At 36.4% G+C, this 17,471-nt stretch overlaps 1 protein-coding gene across 5 annotated transcripts in view; it reads right to left on the bottom strand.

Moving 5' to 3' along the window:
• Positions 1 to 13,771, bottom strand: part of LOC134732961 (uncharacterized) — a 35,872-nt gene extending 22,101 nt beyond the window's left edge. For 3 of the 5 annotated variants that reach the window (XM_063620450.1, XM_063620448.1, XM_063620449.1), the window contains exons 1-3: positions 13,635 to 13,737; positions 6,071 to 6,215; positions 3,567 to 3,660 (exon numbers count right to left, since the gene is read on the bottom strand). In XM_063620450.1, the coding sequence (XP_063476520.1) occupies positions 3,567 to 3,660; positions 6,071 to 6,215; positions 13,635 to 13,645 (250 nt within the window). In that variant the 5' untranslated portion in view covers positions 13,646 to 13,737. Of the gene's footprint in view, positions 1 to 2,023; positions 2,206 to 3,566; positions 3,661 to 6,070; positions 6,216 to 13,634 lie in introns of all 5 variants that reach the window. The other 2 variants (XM_063620447.1, XM_063620451.1) reach the window with 2 other exon arrangements.
• Positions 13,772 to 17,471: the final 3,700 nt, after the last annotated feature.

Below are 17,471 nucleotides of genomic sequence, written 5' to 3'. Positions count from 1 at the left end.
GTTTACTTTTTTGCTTTACTTAATTGTGAAAATTTAAGTCAGTCTTGATCTGGCAATCAAAGCCTTAGGCAATTGCTATTTATCACACACCAGATAACCTTTCCTGTCTTATGAGCTCTTCCTGAATGTACAATTGAGGCAATTGAGATAAACTGAAGTAGCTTTGATGGGTGTTTCCAGATCTAATTTGGAAGGAGGGTAATTCTTCTCAAAGTGCTTTTGAAAAGCATTTGTTCTCCATGTCACAAAACAAACTTAAACCAAATTAAGAGCAATGAAGGAGGGACATCTATTTCTCCCTGGTTTGAGGTGATGGGATTTTTTCGAATGTTTTCCATCCCCTAGATCATGATCTGGTCCTTTTATGACTAGTCACTTACAAGAGATTGGGTGTTGTTAATGATCTATAGAAGGAAAATATGCTTTTATCTCTGCAGAGCAATGATGTCCTCTGCATGAATGGCCACCATGGTCATTACGTTGGATTGGTTTTGCTGAGTGATGACCTCAGCACATAACCTGGCCACTTAAGTCAGGGAGAGAAGGAGACCTTTGGACATTCTCTGCACAGGCTTATTTTCAGTTTACCCTCACATTTTATTTCCTTGTCATCTCCAATTTCTGTAGTTCTCTCTAAACCCCGACCCAGCACTTGTGCTCAGAATTCGATTTCTTTTTGCCTCATTATGGCTGCCACAATTGTCAACCACCTGCCCCTGCACTCACACACTCATGCCAGCATTTTTACTTATCAGTCTATTCACTTCCTATTCAAATTTCTTTCTTCTCTCCCTTTCCTCATACCTCTTAAACCAGTGTTTCTCATAGTATGGCCTTCAAGTCATCTACAACAGAATTCCTTGTGATAATTTTTTACAAATCTGGATTCTGGGAGCCATCCCTTACATCAGATTCTGTGGGAGCAGGGCCCAGGAATCTGACTTTTCACACACCTCAAGATGATTTGTTCACACACTAAAGCTTAGGGACTAAATTAAATCCTTCCTGCTTTAGCCTGTGACGTAGCTCTCTCTTCCTTTTGCTAGAGGACTCCTGACACATGTGACACACTCAGCCACCACTTCTCTTGGTGTCCTTCCTTCCTAATTCTTCACAATTTCTCACTCTTGGAAAAAAAAAAATCTTCCCAAGGTCCTCAAAGGACAACTCTAATTTATCCCTAGTGGTACTATCTACTCACATTTTAAAAATAGGAGTCAGTGCTTGGCTACAAATAGAGCTGACAGAGTTAAAGCATAAGAACATATTTTACTCAAAGTATAAGAAAATTATGCTATTTTAGTTCCCCTTCCTTTGCCAACTGAATTTGAGTGAAAGAAGACAAGCATCATGTGGGGATCCACTGAGAGGGAAAATGAGCAGATGAATAGACCTAAAGCCACTTTTCCTAAATCAACAGTAAAATTGTGCAATATACAATATTACTGCAAATCTGCTAATATAGATGGAAGATAGCAAAGATTTGATGTTTCCTAGAGACTAAACACTCACTGAAGCAGGAATTATGTCTAATATTATTTCACTGGCTTTTGTGGATGCAAAAAAAGGCATGAGAAACGCATGGCCTCTGTTCTTACAGAATTTATAATCTATTGAAAGCTTCTTATTGAAATCAAACATTATGTACATGAAAGACTGCAGATGGCGGTTATTCAGATTATTATACTATTACCCTTGTAAAACCTGATAGAATAAAATAATAATAGCAAAACATAGTTATTCCACCAAATTTAACGTGCTGTGTGAAAATGTAAAATGAGACTACCTGGTTTATTTAGTGTGATGGTTAATTTTAGATATCAACTTGACTGAATTAAGGGATACCCAGATAACAGGTGAAACATTACTCCTGGGTATGTCTGTGTATTAGTCAGTGTTCTCCTGAGAAACAGAACCAATATGAGATAGATAGATGATGATAGATAGATAGATGATAGATAGATAGATAGATAGATAGATAGATAGATAGATAGAAGAGGGGTCATCATGGGAATTGGCTTACATAATGATGGAGGCTGAGATGTCCCACCACAGGCTGTCTGCAAGCTGGAGAACCCATGAAGCCGTTGGTGTAACTCAGTCTGAGTCTGAAGGTCTTAGAACCCGGAGAGCTGACGGTGTCACTCAGTCTAAGGATGAAGACCTGAGAACGCCTGAGAATCTGGCGGCCTGCTGATGTAAGTCCTAGAGTCCAAAAGCCAGGGATTTTTGAGTTCTTATGTCCAAGGGCAGGAGAAGATCAGTGTCCCAACTCCAAAAGAGAAAGCAAATTCATTGTTTCTCTGCATTTTTGTTCCCCCTGGGTCCTCAACCACTTAGATAGTGCCCACCCACACTGGGTGAGGGCAGATCTTCCTTACTCAATCCACTGATTCAAATGCCAATCTCTTCCAGAAATGCCCTTACAGACATTCCCAGAAATAATGCTTTACCAGCTTATCTAGTTATTCTTTAATGCAATCAATGTAACACCTAAAATTATCTATCACAGCCTGTGAGGGCATTTCTGGAAGAGATGAACATTTGAATCAGCAGGCTGAGCAATGATTTGCCCTCACAAGTGTGGGCAGGCATCACGCAACCCACTGAGGCCCCAATAGACCCTGATGGAGTGACACTATCATCTCTCCTGATTTTCAGATCTTCACACACATACCAAATTATACTACTGGCCTCCCTGTTTCTCCAGCTTACAGACAGCGTATTGTAGGACTTCTCAGTCTCTATAATCATGTGATTCCTATAATAAGTCTCATCTATCTATCTATCTATCTATCTATCTATCTATCTATCTATCATCTATCTATCATCATCTATCATCTATCTCTTTAGATATCTCTCTCTCTCTCTCGATGTATAGATGTATATATATAGAGAGAGATGTATATATCGAGAGAGAGAGGTGTATTTTATTGGTTCCATTTCTCTGGAGAACCCTGATGAACACATTTAGATTCTATTTTGATGTTGTTGGAAAAAACTGATATAGAATTAAGTCAACTTAAAGTCATCAGTTGAAATGACAGTGTTATTCGTTATCATAAAAAATAGTAAATAAACTAAATTTCCAACAAAGATTATTGGTTAAATATATTTAACATATTTAATGATACTAATATGATGGAAAATTATGCAAGCTTTAAAAAGTATGTTTTGGATAATGTTTAATGGCATGGAAGAAATGCTGACAATATTATTCTGTTAAGTGAAAAAACTTAAGAAATAAAAATTACATATATGTATGTGTGTGTAAAAAGTAAATGGAAATAAAAGTCACAGTGGTTATTCTGAATAGTCAGTTACGGGTTCTTCTTTATCTTTCAGTGTTTTCCGGTATTTATTACTGAATGTTAGTTATTTATATAATCAATTATAAGAATATGCTTTCAAAGGTGGCTTCACTTATCAACAATTCTATGGTCTTGAAAAAGGAAAATTTTACCTCCAAATGGTGTCTTTTTTTCTTCTTCAAGTAATGTCTTTTAATCCACAAAAAATTCTACTCAGAGCATGTACACGAAAAAGGCACACATTTATTCTTTTACCTTCTCTTACTCTTGGGTAACGTGGTTGACTTCCTTGAACGTCATGTTGTTCTACCTTGTGCCAAGTGAGGTACTTACAAGAATCTGATGGAAGCTTTAAAACAAGAGAGAAGAGAGACACTGTATCATCTGGCAATATGTAGTTCTTTTGCTTCCATGTGTAAAAGTAATGCAAATCCATGCCAAACACTTAGCCAAATTGAACTCCAAATATCTAATGGTGTGCTCATGGAAATCATCTTATCCAATCTAAATTATGTGTTCTTATTCAACTTCGCATCTCCAACACCTGCAACTGATTTACATTTGATGGTAAATGACAGCATGAATAAATATATGTACCCATTCATGATCCCCTTTAGACCAATTTATATAAATCATCCTTTAATATGTTTTAATATCTCATGAGCAGTCTCATTCCATTTACAACAGTTCTACTTGTTAAAATGTCTTCATGACATGGACCCTGTGTATTACATAATCCCTCTAACTTGCTCCAATTGTACTAGTTATATTTTTTTAAGGCTACACAGAGAATACCTCCACGTATGCTTACTGTTTTAAATGTTTAATTATAGTTGTCATTCTTTTCCTAAGTTATTCAATTATTATTCATAGATAATGGTCTATAAATTAGTAAATATTTTGGTGGTTATTCTTGGAAAGAGTTTCAACTTATTGACATTGCTCTGAAAATGTGTAGTTCAAACTGAATGAAATATTTCAGGTACAGCCATCTTGTTCTGGACAGCATATTACTGACTAAAACATGTGCCAAGATCACATTTGGGGCAATTTTAATTGTTTACTAACATTGGGATTGTAATCGATCAAAATTCCAGTGTTTTATATAACTTGTTATTATTTCAAGGTTAACACAAACAAAAGGCATATTACTTGAAAAGAATATTATGTTAAATATTTACACCATAGATTCATTCTTCTGTTAGCCAAAGTTAAACACGTGTACAAACAAACTCAGAATATTTAGTTTAAAAAATGTTAAGTATTTGGAACAAATACTCTGTTCTTTAGAGCAGAATTTGGCACGTGCTGCCCCAAAATAAGTTGAGAAGTGCTGGCTTTTTAATAATAATTTAACTTTGATATTTTAGCTGCATTACTTACTCACTGAATGACCTTGGCCATGCTCCAATAAATATCCAAATATCTTCATTTTAAAAATAGAACTAGTAACAAAAGCTGTCTACCTTGCTATCAGTAACACTAAAAAGTTAACTTATGCTTGAGCCATTCTTGGAGATATTCTGAGGGTTTGCTAACGTGCTTTCAAGGAATGAACTCATCCTTTTGTACTATTCTTTTAGGAAAACAATAAACACAAAACATTTTAGATTACTAAGGAATACAGCCCACAACCTACTCTTAGCTGTTCGGTTTATATAATTATGGAAGCCTCTTTCCCAACACCTTACGTGAGTTTGGAATTTTTCTTTTCTTGCTTCTATTATAGAATAAAAATTTCTTGGAAGTTAAGTTATCTAGGACTGCCACACCCACTGCCTCTCTGCTATTTTATGAGGCTTGTGCTGGGAAAAGAAAAATTGTTTTAAGCTAAAGCTGTGTTTGAGAGGAAAGTTTTCATTTTTCACCAGACATCTACTTTTGTACAAAAACCCATTTTTTTTTTTAAGGAGCTAAGTGGTTGATTTTGGAACTTCTGACATTGTAGGAAAATGAGCTGCTGCATGTTTTTATGTATTTCTATGTAAGGTTGTCAGAGTGGTGCAGCTGTGTGACAGTTGTTTCTTCCTAAAGGAAGAGCGAATATTTGTGTCTTGCCCTGTAATTTTTCCTTTTTTTAATTCTGATGGGCCAATTGATTAATGTATTGTTCAATAAATTTTTTTGATGCTAGCATGCTTCATCACATTTTATTCAAATATATATATTACCACATTATATGTCAGGCACTCTGTTAAACACTGGGGATACAAAGTTGAATAAAACATGATAATTGTGCTTGAAAAACTAATTTTCTGTAATCTGGTAGGTAGACATTTGAATAACTCACCTTAAGCCAGAGGGATGCCTAGAATAATTATGTATGAAGGGAAGGGAGAAAAGGCGTGTATGATTCCGGTTAGATGGCTTAGAGAGAATGTCTTAGAAGTGGTGGGTTCAGGAGATAAGAAAAATGTATCTTGCAGACAAAGGAAATTCCAGAAAGAAAGGAAAGTAAATCTCAGAATAGAGAGGGAATTTGCACTCAGCAGGAGAAAGGAAGGAGTGCCATTTTGGCTTTAATGGTCATTATCTTTTCTACTCATCTTCTCCTCCTTTTTGATCTTCCTTCCTGCAATCCAACTTCCTTCTTTTTTACTCTTTGAATTGTAACTGAGAGTGTCAACTTTTCATTTCTCCTCTCGCAATTACAAGGGTAGGGATAAACAGCTAATACACTTATTTTGAAACGTTGAATATCAAATAAAATATGTTCTATAAACTTATCATCAGGTAAAGAGTTAATTAAAAATATTTACCAAGGATGATATTCCAGAATCCAAACGTGGGTAGAATGTTCTTCTCCTTGATGGAGCTGACCCAGTGTGGGTCTCACTTGGATCAGAGTAGTATGATGAATTAGATGGACAAATCTCTTGACTACTTGTGTTTTGAGCTGAGGAGCTGAGTAAAAGAAAACTCTTAAAGTGTTCATATATGTGTTTTAAAGTTTTTTAATGTAAGCATCCTTGTTTAAAACGACAACAGGCATGGCACAGTGGCTCACACCTGTAATCCCAGCACTTTGGGAGGCCGAGGCCAGGGGATCACTGGAGGTCAGAAGTTCGACACCAGCCTGGCCAACATGGTGAAACCCCATCTCTACTAAAAGCATAAAAATGTGCTGGGTGTGGTGGTGTGTGCACCTGTAATCACAGCTACTTGGGAGGCTGAGGCAGGAGAATCCCTTGAACTCGAGAGGTGGAGGTTGCAGTGAGCTGAGATAGTGCCACTGCACTCCAGCCTGGGCAACAGAGACTCCGTCTAAAAGTAAAAAAAAAAAACACCAAAAAAAACACAACCAACAACAAATTATAAGCATTAAGTTTTCCCCTAAAAGAAAGATAATACCGTAGATTTTAGAAGGATTTTTACCTCTTTTCATAGTTCTAAGCAAATTTTTATGGCTAATGGTCTGTTAAGACAAATTCCCTTCAAAGGTAAGGGTGTCTACATAGACTGTGTGTCTTAGAAAAAGGCATCTAATAGTATACACGAACACACACACACACACACACACACACACACTCGCTTATAAGATACCAAGGAGTACAGCCCTCATGTTGATGTTGGAACATCATTCCTAGTAGAGCTACAGCTGCAGATCTGGCATGTACAGCCATCCTTAAAATCTCTGCATGATTCTGGAACTTAAATTTTCCCGAGATATTCCCCAAGCCTATTATATTTCCTCAGATTGGCGGCAAATGACTTAAAAAGTCAGATTCTTTAATCAATTTTACTCACTTTGGAATGCCACTCAACCCTTTCACATAATAACAGTCCAATTCTCCTTGTATTCCTGTATTTATACCACTGAGGTGTAAAATATATGTTATACTAATTCTCTGTTTTTTTATTTATTATTATTCTTACACTTTTCCCTTTCTCCTTAGAAATGGTGGTAAGTTTCTCTTTCTGTAATTGATGTTGTACATTATGTTAAGCCAATAATTTTAAAATATTTTAATCTAAATATTTTTTGCGTGTGAAGTAAAACTAGAAATCACATCTTTCCATAGTTACGGTCTCTTTTTTTCTCTTGGTAGATTATTTTTCAGTCTCCAAGAATCTTAAGAGAAAGTATTCTATATTTTTAGCACATTTATTATGACTAATAGCAATTTCACTGATAGGAAACTACACACCTCTTGTTTATTAAGGTTGCCTTCATGAAGTACAATGTAGAAACATCTTTCATTTTTCACTTATAACTGAGCTAGTACAGTAGAAGAGCACAATTATATTCTAAAATAGCATCGTTCTTTAAAAAGTTTCATATTCTAAAAATATCATTACTATGCCATTAAATTTTTTTAAATGACCTATGATCAAGAAGAAAATTATTTCTCTATCTGCCACTAAATTCAAAAGTCAAGAATTTGGTCTTAATTATGTAAAAAAATTAAAACATATATGCATCTCATTTCTGTCTCACTTGAGCAATTCTTTAACAGTTTGGATATTGTTTCTTGAAATTATCAAAAAGCATCGTGTCATAAAAACAAATTAACAAACATTACAGAAACAAACTCAAAATTTCTGAATTTTATTATTCCTAAAGCAGATAAATCCTGCCATCTAAAACTGGAGTTTTAGCCAGTAATTATGAGAAAAAATTGAGGGGAAATAGAATAATATATCAGAGGATTAACAGGAGTGAAAGTTTAACTGACTTTTGGGTTCATTTGTCTTTACTAAAATATGCTAGCCACTTTATGCCAGAATAAAATAAGAAAAATAAGGACAATGAATATGGATAAATCTTTCTTCAGTGACTTGTGTCTTGTGATTACAAACTCCAACGATGGTTACACAATGAGGGGTTGGGTTAATAGAATAACCTGTAAGTCTCCCTCTAAAGTATGAGACATGGTTTTATCTTGCTTATATAATCGCCTTAAAGTAGGAAACAAGGAAAATAAAGTTCATATAATTACAAGATCTGACAAGAAAGATCCAGTTGATTAGGTTTTTATTGTACCTTCTTGTGTAGTTTTGCAAGACTAAGCATAACAACCTCAAGGCGAAATTAAGTTTTAAAGTATAAGTGAAAATTATCTCATCATCTTAGTTTACACTAGATTTCTTTCTGGTTTAAACTAGAACTCTTTATGGCATTATCCCGGTAATGACCAGGCATTTATTAATAATAGAAGGTAATTAAAACTTTAGTAATACAAGTAAGTAGGCAGCTAAACACCCTTACCATCTTTCTCTCTCTGTCTCTCCCTCTCCTTCCTTCCCTCTCTCTCTCTCTCTCTTTCTTCTCTGTCTCAATGCATTTCATTTTTTTCAGAATGGACAGAAAAATTAATCGAAGAATGGTTGTGTTTCATCTAAGAAAATTCCACTCAATAGACGACTAGTCTGATTGTCTTTGAGTGTGAAATCTGCTTGTAGGCCCCAAAGTCTGCATCCTTTTCTCACATTCTTATATTACTCCAGACACCACACCAGGGTACAGTGATAAAGGGCAGTGTGCTGGGAGGAGCTTGTGTTAAAAACCTCTGGGACATTCTCAGAATCTTAGTTCTGTCACTTCTATTATAAATTTCATATGGAATTTTTCTTCAGTCTGCTCCTTTGGAGAAATTTCAGCAAAACAAGATCATTTCTGATCATTTAGTTTTAAAAACAAAATAAAAAATAGCAAACCTTCCAGATTACATAACTCACTCAAATTTCTCCTCCATCTACAACTGCCTTAATGTGTACATCATTGAAGTCAAAATGGCAAGACCTGCAAGTCCTAGGAATTTGAAAAACAGTGACTGCTATGACCCTCGTTAAGGCACTTAGCATAATCTCTGATCCTCAGTTCTGTATCTTTAATATTCAGGTGATAATGTGGACTGTGCCTCAGGGATAGGGTGTTTTGTTTTGTAATATTACTGCTATAATGACAAGTGCTGCTATTACTAAAATTATACTTTTACAGTTTACATTTATTGACATTTACTATGTGGTAGGCACTAAGAGATTTACGTGAATTAACTCATTTAATATCATTCCTATCACCTAGTGAAATGAATAACATTATTTCAACTTTAAAGATGAGGAAATTTAGGCACAGAGAGACAGGGTAACTTGCTCAAGTTACATTAGTAAATGACCAGTGATCTTAACTGCTAGAATTCATACAAGATGCAGATAACTACTGTCATTTCTTAAATTACTGAAGAGATCTATCACCATTAGGGTGCAGTTGTTATTAAGAAAAATCACTAATATTGATTTTTCTTATTTTAATTACTTCACTTAAACACATATAAATAATTGTGCTAGTTAATAGAACATGTAAATTCAAGCAGTTATTATTTATTGAAAACAAAAGTTAAGCGTTCAGTAGTAGAACCTATGAGAACGCCATTCCAGATAACATCAAACTGTTTTTTAAATGCTCCCACCTCTCCTCCCCAAAAGAAAATAAAACCAGACAAATGCAGTTTAGTTGGTATATTGGTTTACTCATTTTTAATCTTTCTGCCTGCAGTGAACAAACAGTTATCATAAATTACAAATCTAAACCTTTATGAAAGAGGAATTAATTTTATTAATGTTCCAATATAAAGCTGCCTTGGAGAAGATGCCATGGCTAAAACGGTACAGCATTTGTCAGCCATGATTTATAGTGTCTTTAAAATAGCTGGTGTTATCCGAATTGGCCATCTAGTCTTGGTTGAAAAACGGTGTAGAAAGGCTAACAAAATGGATCAGGTGAGCTGAGACTGCTGGATGAACAACAATAATATAACTTATCAATTCATGAGCCCTTTCATCAGAAGATTGCAATGTTCTTTACAATCACAAATTTATAAGCCTCATAAATTGTCTGCAGCAATGGTTGCTATCTGCTTAATTAAAATGTCAAGTTGGTGATTATGTAACTTTGTAAGGTGAGTGAAGGAGGAAGTGACAGATGGCCCACTTTCTAAGGTGAAGTTGAGCTCTTAAGTTGCATAAAGGTATGTTGAGCACACATCATACACAGGCCATGGGCTCCTTTAAGACATGTAGTGTTGTCAAAATAGTATAGCATGTGACTCAGTTTCTAAATGTTCCATTTATACTCATTGCTTCAACATGAGGGCTTGTATTTAGGAGGAAGGAAGGAAAGCATGTTCAACTTTATTTTTCAGTTAGCAAAGGGCACTCTTTCCAATCTCTCAGCCTCCTTCTCCTTCCAAAAAAATATTGAGCTAGAGTCTCAAATTCAGTGGGATCTCGCCAAAGCCAGGTACTTCTGAGGCATGGGCTAGAATAGAATTACTATGAACTCCATAGCATGACATTTGGATGAAAGGAAATGTGATTTCAGCCTCTTTGATTTCTTAGACCATTTTTTAAAATATGTAAAAGCCAGAATTTCTGCCCTCTCTATGCTTGTATTTTGTTTGTAAAATGGGTCATGATTGTGCTCTTTATATGCCAGACATGGTAATGAGAAAACTGAAAGTATTCTCAATGGAGTTATCATAAAGCCAGGAAGAAATTTGATATTATAAGTTGTTAATTTCTACACTGGCAAATTTGCTAGATTTTTTAATTTGAAGTTTATTACTATATACTGATAGCTTTAAATTGAGTTTCTGGAAGTAAACATGTAAATTGAGTAAATAATTATTTATCAGTGAGCTATTCTGAAAAGCTAGGTGTTTTAGAGATATTCCAAAAATATTTCACTTATCCCAAAGCCTAGGATTTCAACGGATGTGTCCTAAATGGTTTACATTGTTGATTCTAAAAGCATACAAGAATAAATTTCAATTTTGAAAAATACACAATTGCAATTGCTTTTTCTCTACCTCAGTCTGAATGAGTCAGATTTTATGTGACCCAATTTTTATTCTTATAAATTTTGCAGGTCCCTATTATTTTAGCCCCATAAACATTCTTATAAACATTTATAGGCCACCAAACTAAGGTGCAACAAAAGTAAAAGAACAAACACCTATAATACTTCTCTAGAGGTAAAACTTGTAAACTTCAATAGCTACTAGTTGGTTCACTAACATTTATAGAAGCAAAAGATATATTCAAATAACAAAACCAATGAAGATAGACTGAACTATCTCTATGTTCCCACTATGAAATTATATTTAGAAATGTTTAGAGCTTTATTGTAACAACATTTATAGCTGCAGCTTAGGTGGTTTTCAATACTTGAGGAATATCTACTACTCCCTATATTATTACAGCTTTGAAAATTTAACCACATACAACACTCTGAGCTAGAAGAATATAGATACTAAAAGAAAATATGTGACTGAGGTAGATCTTGCTAGCAGAAACAAAACTATAAAATGCCAAATGAAATTGACAGTGTTTTAGGAAGGTGGGATGAATAAGATTCTTGTTTCATGATGTGCAGAAATGTGATTGAAGAAATACTGGCATCGAGGAAACTTTTCTTTTATCCTTCCCTCTCTCTTACTCTCCCCTTTCCTTCCTTCCTTCCTTCCTTCCTTCCTTCCTTCCTTCCTCCCTCCTTCCCTCCCTCTCTCCCCTCCCTCTCTCCTTCCCTCCTTCCCTCCTTCCTTTCCTTCCTTCCTTCCCTCCCTCCCTCCTCCACTCCTTCCTTCCTTCCTTCCCTCCCTACTCCCATCCCTCCCTCCCCTCCTCCCTTCCTTCCTTCCTTTTCTTCCTTCCTTCCCTCCCTCCTCCACTCCTCCCCTCCTTCCTTCCTTCCTTTTCTTCCTTCCTTCCCTCCATCCCTCCTCCACTCCTCCCCTCCTTCCTCCCCTCCTTCCTTCCTTCCCTCCCTCCCTCCCTCCCTTCCTTCCTTGCTTCCTTCCTTCTATCCCTCCCCCATCCCCTCCCCTCCCCTCCCTCCCTCCCTCCCTTCCCCTTCCTTCCTTCCTTCCTTCCTTCCTTCCTTCCTTCCTTCCTTCCTTCCTTCCCTTCTTTTGCATTTCACAATTTGAAGATTAAAGTTTAAGTTGTATCCTGGGTGTAGGCTGGGTGTGGTGGCTCACCCCTGTAATCCCAGCACTTTGGGAGGCTGAGGTGGGTGGATTGTCTGAACTCACGAGGTCAAGAACTGCCTGACAACATGGTGAAACCCCGTCTCTACTAAAAATACAAAAATTATCCAGGTGCAGTGGCACAGGCCTGTAGTCCCAGTTACTCGGGAGGCTGAGGCACGAGAATCTCTTGAACCTGGGAGACAGAGGTTGCAGTGAGGCGAGATTGCACCACTGCACTCCAGCCTGGGCGATAGAGTGAGACTGTGTATCCAAAAATAAAAAATAAAATTAAATAAATAAATAAAAATAAGTCGTATCCTGGGTATCACTCTTTAGGCTGTCTCTAAAATCATTTTATAAAGATTTACTAGTTGAAAAATAACAATGCTGAAAGTAAAGATTATTTCATATGGAACAAATAAACCTTTTGTTATAGTGTACTAAGAGTTTTAGCAAGTAGAGAAAAAATGAAGTTTACAATTCTGCACAGAACTACTATCCATTTTAAACTATTGTTTTGTATGCTAATTTCTCCAAATTAATACACATTTAATTTTTAATATTAAAATCAAGTATCTTGACGCTGTTTGAGATATACAGAGTTGGCTAAACAAATAGAGCTTCTATCGCTCCTTTGATATTCTAATCCCTTACCTAAACACAATTCATTTCTTAATTATAGGTAGTAGTAAATGGAAGCTATAAATAAGTTTTGTACACGTTTATGAAACCAATTTTCAATCTTGAAAATTGAAGATGCAAATATCAGTTTTTAAAAAGTGAGAGCCAGGTTATATACTAATATAAAAAAAAATTTCAAGAAACCTGCAAATCCCCAATTGTATATTGTTTAATTATCAGCATGTTTGAGAAACAGTTACGAGACAGCTATGAAATTTAGGAGTGAGGAAACAAATATTGGGTTTGGGCCTCTATTTAATCTAATTTGTGGCTTTAATGAGCTGGTATAAGTCATGTTTTTATGATAGTAATTTCATTTAAACTGAAACACTAATAGATATTACCTTTCAGCTATCTTGCGTATGTTTCTCATGAAAATCACAAATGCTTTCTTGAAGAGTCCCATGTCTTTCAGACATACCATTACTAAAGGAGTAAGCCCACCTCTCTCCATCACAGCAATGATCGCAGAAACTGCATTGCATTTGTAACCAGGTATTAGGGGAGACGGTGGCAGTTGAGTTTGCTTCTCTCTCAAGGCAACCATAATCAGTAATGCAGGCTGCATGACTTTATGTCTGTAAAGGAAATTTAATCTGGTAACACTATCTACGTTTGTTTGGCTTTTTTCTCTCCCTCAACTAATGACGAAGGTTACTTTTAATTTTCCTACCTTTCAGACATGTCTGGCAGGTGCAAAAAGTCCTCTTACCTTCATAAAGCTATTTTTCTGAAGACATTTTTCATCATGTTCCCTGGAGGGGATATGAGAGCTGTCCACCAAGAATCTGCAGCCTCTTTTGGGGGTCTTCCATGGATTCACTGTGACCAAGGAAACAAGCTGTTACCTAACAACACAGCCCTTCAGGAGGTATTGTTACCAATCTCTCAGAGCTCATCAGAGGAATTCCTGTGCTCCTGGAGCAGCTTTAACAGGGATCATTGTTTCTAGGGAGTTGTCTAAACTGTGATATAACTGAACCTCAACTACAGAAACATAAATGTTAGCAGAGGGGATAAATGTCCATAGCATCCCTGGAAGGTTCGCTGTCTTCGGTTGCATTATTTTTTGAATTGTTTGCACTGGCTTGGGTTTCTTGAAGTTATACTTGTGCAATATATCCCCCAGTATTTGGTTTCTTGCTTCTCTTCTGTAGAAAAAGAAGCAAAATGGAAGATACCTAATTCTTGCTTGAAGTTTGCTCAAATAAAACTCCTATGATTTGAAGACCGGGAATTCTGCCTTGTTCATAACAAGAAATAAATAATAGATATTTATTTCAAAGCAAATTTTTTACAACTTTTCAGAAAAAAAAGGAGTATATGTATACTCATTTATTGATCCAACTATCCTGCTCTGAGTGTCTGCTATGTACATAGATAGCATTGTGAATTTTTAACTTCATGAGCTGATAAAATGAATGTCCTCTAAACTTGAAAGTTGTATCTCTCCTTTCCCAAAAATAGAAGAATGTAGCTGTGTTTCTGTGTACTAAGAAATTGCTGTCTGCCCAAATCATAGTAAACTCTCCCACAGTCTTTACTGCTTCAGAGAAAAAGATATTTAGGAAACCATTTTATTCAAAATCTAGTTTCAAAACAAGATAATTTGCATACCTTGGAAAAAGCATCGTGTTTCTTTTTATTATTTTTTTCTGTTCAGTAGTAATCTATCTATAGACTAAAAATGTTTCAGTAACCTTATTAATGTGTTTCATATCAAAAATTGAAAATACATTCTCCTCTACTTTGTTTCTGTCAGGAATTAAATTTTACATACAAAATGCTTCAGGTGATAGCTTTAAACCTTCCCAATCCCCATCAATAGCTTCCTGAAACTCTCCTCTCTTGTTTACTTCTGCAAAGGGTAGCTTCTTTAAAACGTGATCATGTATGAGTATGTATTCGTTCATTTACCCTTTTTTACTTTTAATCAATGTCAGATACCAAGAGTTGTGTTAAGAAGTTGAGTGTAGCCTGCAACTAACTACACTTGGATCTTACTGATCCAGAAATAGTCCCCACAGTTAGAGTAGTTACTTATGAAATGGTCATTAAAGTGAACACAGCACATATACATCATCTATACTGCTTTTTGTTATGATTAATATTGGGTATGTTCTGGTAAATCCATCCTTATTATAGAGAAAAAAAATTACTTTTTTACCAGTTTTTCCAAAGACAGAATAGATCACAAAGCTCAAGGAATTTAATATTCTTGTAATGGACTAGATAATTCAAACTAGCCCATTCCAGAAGAAAAACAGCTGGGAATTAAGTTAATCCACTTGAAATTGTTTTACAATAATCAGAACATTCAAAACCTCAAGGCTCAGGATCCCATAGATCAGAGCCCACCTTTTTGATAAACTCTTAGTAAAGTCGTGGAGACTAGAAGCGAGATACTTTGTGACACATATGCTTCCCAAAAACTAGAATAGGTTTTTACTGAATAGTGGTATATCTGATGGTATATGTTTCTCAAAGGTCCAAATGTAATAACAAAAATGAAAAAAAATGCTTCAGGGTGAAACTTAGCAGAAAAATCTTCTATGTCAAAAAATATAATTTAACATATTTGCTAAAGATTCATACATTGATTTGTTTCTATCCACATTAGTATAATTTTTGTAAATGGAGTTTCACTGTTGTTGCCCAGGCTGGAGTGCAATGGCACGATCTCTATTCACTGCAACCTCCGCCTCACGGGTTCAAGCAATTCTCCTGCCTCAGCCTCCCGAGTAGCTGGGATTACAGGTGCACGCCACCATGCCTGGCTAATTTTTTTGTATTTTTAGTAGAGACAGCGTTTCACCATGTTGGCCATGCTGGTCTCAAACTCCTGACCTCACGTAATCCACCTGCCTCGGCCTCCCAAAGTACTGGGATTATAAGCGTGAGCCACCATGCCTGGCCCAAGTTAGTATAATTTTTAAAAATTTTCAAATGCCTAAAATATTACATCTAAACTTTCTGGATACTTTTCCCATGATAGGGACAGAGATGACAAACGTTAGACATTTTCCTTTCTTTTCCTCTCTCTCTCTCTCTCGCTCTCTCTCTGTCGTGTGTGTGTGTGTGTGTGTGTGTGTGTGTGTGTATGTGCCTATAAACCACAGAACCAATGTCATACATTTTCTTTACTCTTATCTTTTATAAGCATCCTGGGAACTTTCCCAAGTCCAAAAATTCTAGACCAAGATTATCCAAAAATGAATAAAACACAACTAAACTTACCTTTTTAGCTTTATAACTCACAACAATTGATCCATACTCCTAACTACTTTAGGCAAAAGCTATGTAATACTCCAGTGACTCAACTCTGACTTTGCTTAGAATTATCTCGGGTGCTTTTAAAAAAATCCAGTGTCCAGGCCCTTCCTCAACTAAACAAATAATATCTGAAGGTGGGTGGGGCCCAGGCATTCATAATATTTTAAAGTGTTCCTATTATACACTCTCAACTCCTCACTTACCTGTACCTACTTCTGTGGAGCAAAATGTGGTTGAAGAAAAACACACCATTAGGCTGGGCGTGGTGACTCATGCCTGTAATCCTAGCACTTTGGGAGACCGAAGCAGGCGCATCACTTGAGGTCAGGAGATCGAGACCATCCTGGCCAACATGGTGAAACCCCGTCTCTACTAAAAATACAAAAATGAGCTGGGCATGGTGGCAGGTGCCTGTAGTCCCAGCTACTGGGGAGGCTGAGGCAGGAGAATTTCTTGAACCAGGGAGTCAGTGATTGCAGTAAGCCGAGATAGCGCTACTGCACTCCAGCCTGTTGACAGAGCAAGACTCTGTCTCAAAAAAAGAAAGAAAGAAAAAGACAAAAAGAAAAACGCACCATTATGCTGACTGGTCTCACTCCAAAATATATAACCACTCACCTCAAGGTATTGTCTGGCAGTCACACTAAATTCCCAGAAGCATTCTCCAACCTGCCCCCGTCCCACCCAGTCTAGTAGATGATTTTCAGTTGTTCTTCCTTTTTTTCTAATTTCCCTTATTTCTGCCTCTATCCTACTCTCACCTAAACAATCAGAAAAGGATTTGCACAGGGTACTATCATGCATGTATCCACCTACTCACATCTACCTACTCACTTACTCTACTTTCCCCTCTAACAAGTAGGCCTTATCAGCGCTTCCATCTTCATTTGTGGACTGGAGTCTGTCACTTCATCTGTACTCGAAGTCGTTAAACAAGAAAGTCTCTTCCTTCTCCATCATTAATAACTCTTCTTTACTGCATCATTCCCACAGCATATAAGCCTGCTGTAACTTTCCCATTGAAAACAAAAACAAAAGGTACCCTCTCTTGTCCCACTTCTCCTTTCAGCTTTCATCCCAATAGATTGCTCTAATGTCTTCCAGCATATGAGAAAAGCATTAAAAGTGCTGTCTATGCTTGCTGCCTCCAATTCTTCTCTTCTGAGTCTCTTTTGAACTCACTCAAATATCTTCAGTTCATTGCTCCACTGAAATTACAGTTGGCAAGATCATTAAT

Source organism: Symphalangus syndactylus, chromosome 17 (genome assembly GCF_028878055.3).
Source record: "Symphalangus syndactylus isolate Jambi chromosome 17, NHGRI_mSymSyn1-v2.1_pri, whole genome shotgun sequence".
Lineage (NCBI taxonomy): Eukaryota > Metazoa > Chordata > Mammalia > Primates > Hylobatidae > Symphalangus > Symphalangus syndactylus.
This window is presented reverse-complemented; position numbering and strand designations above follow the sequence as displayed.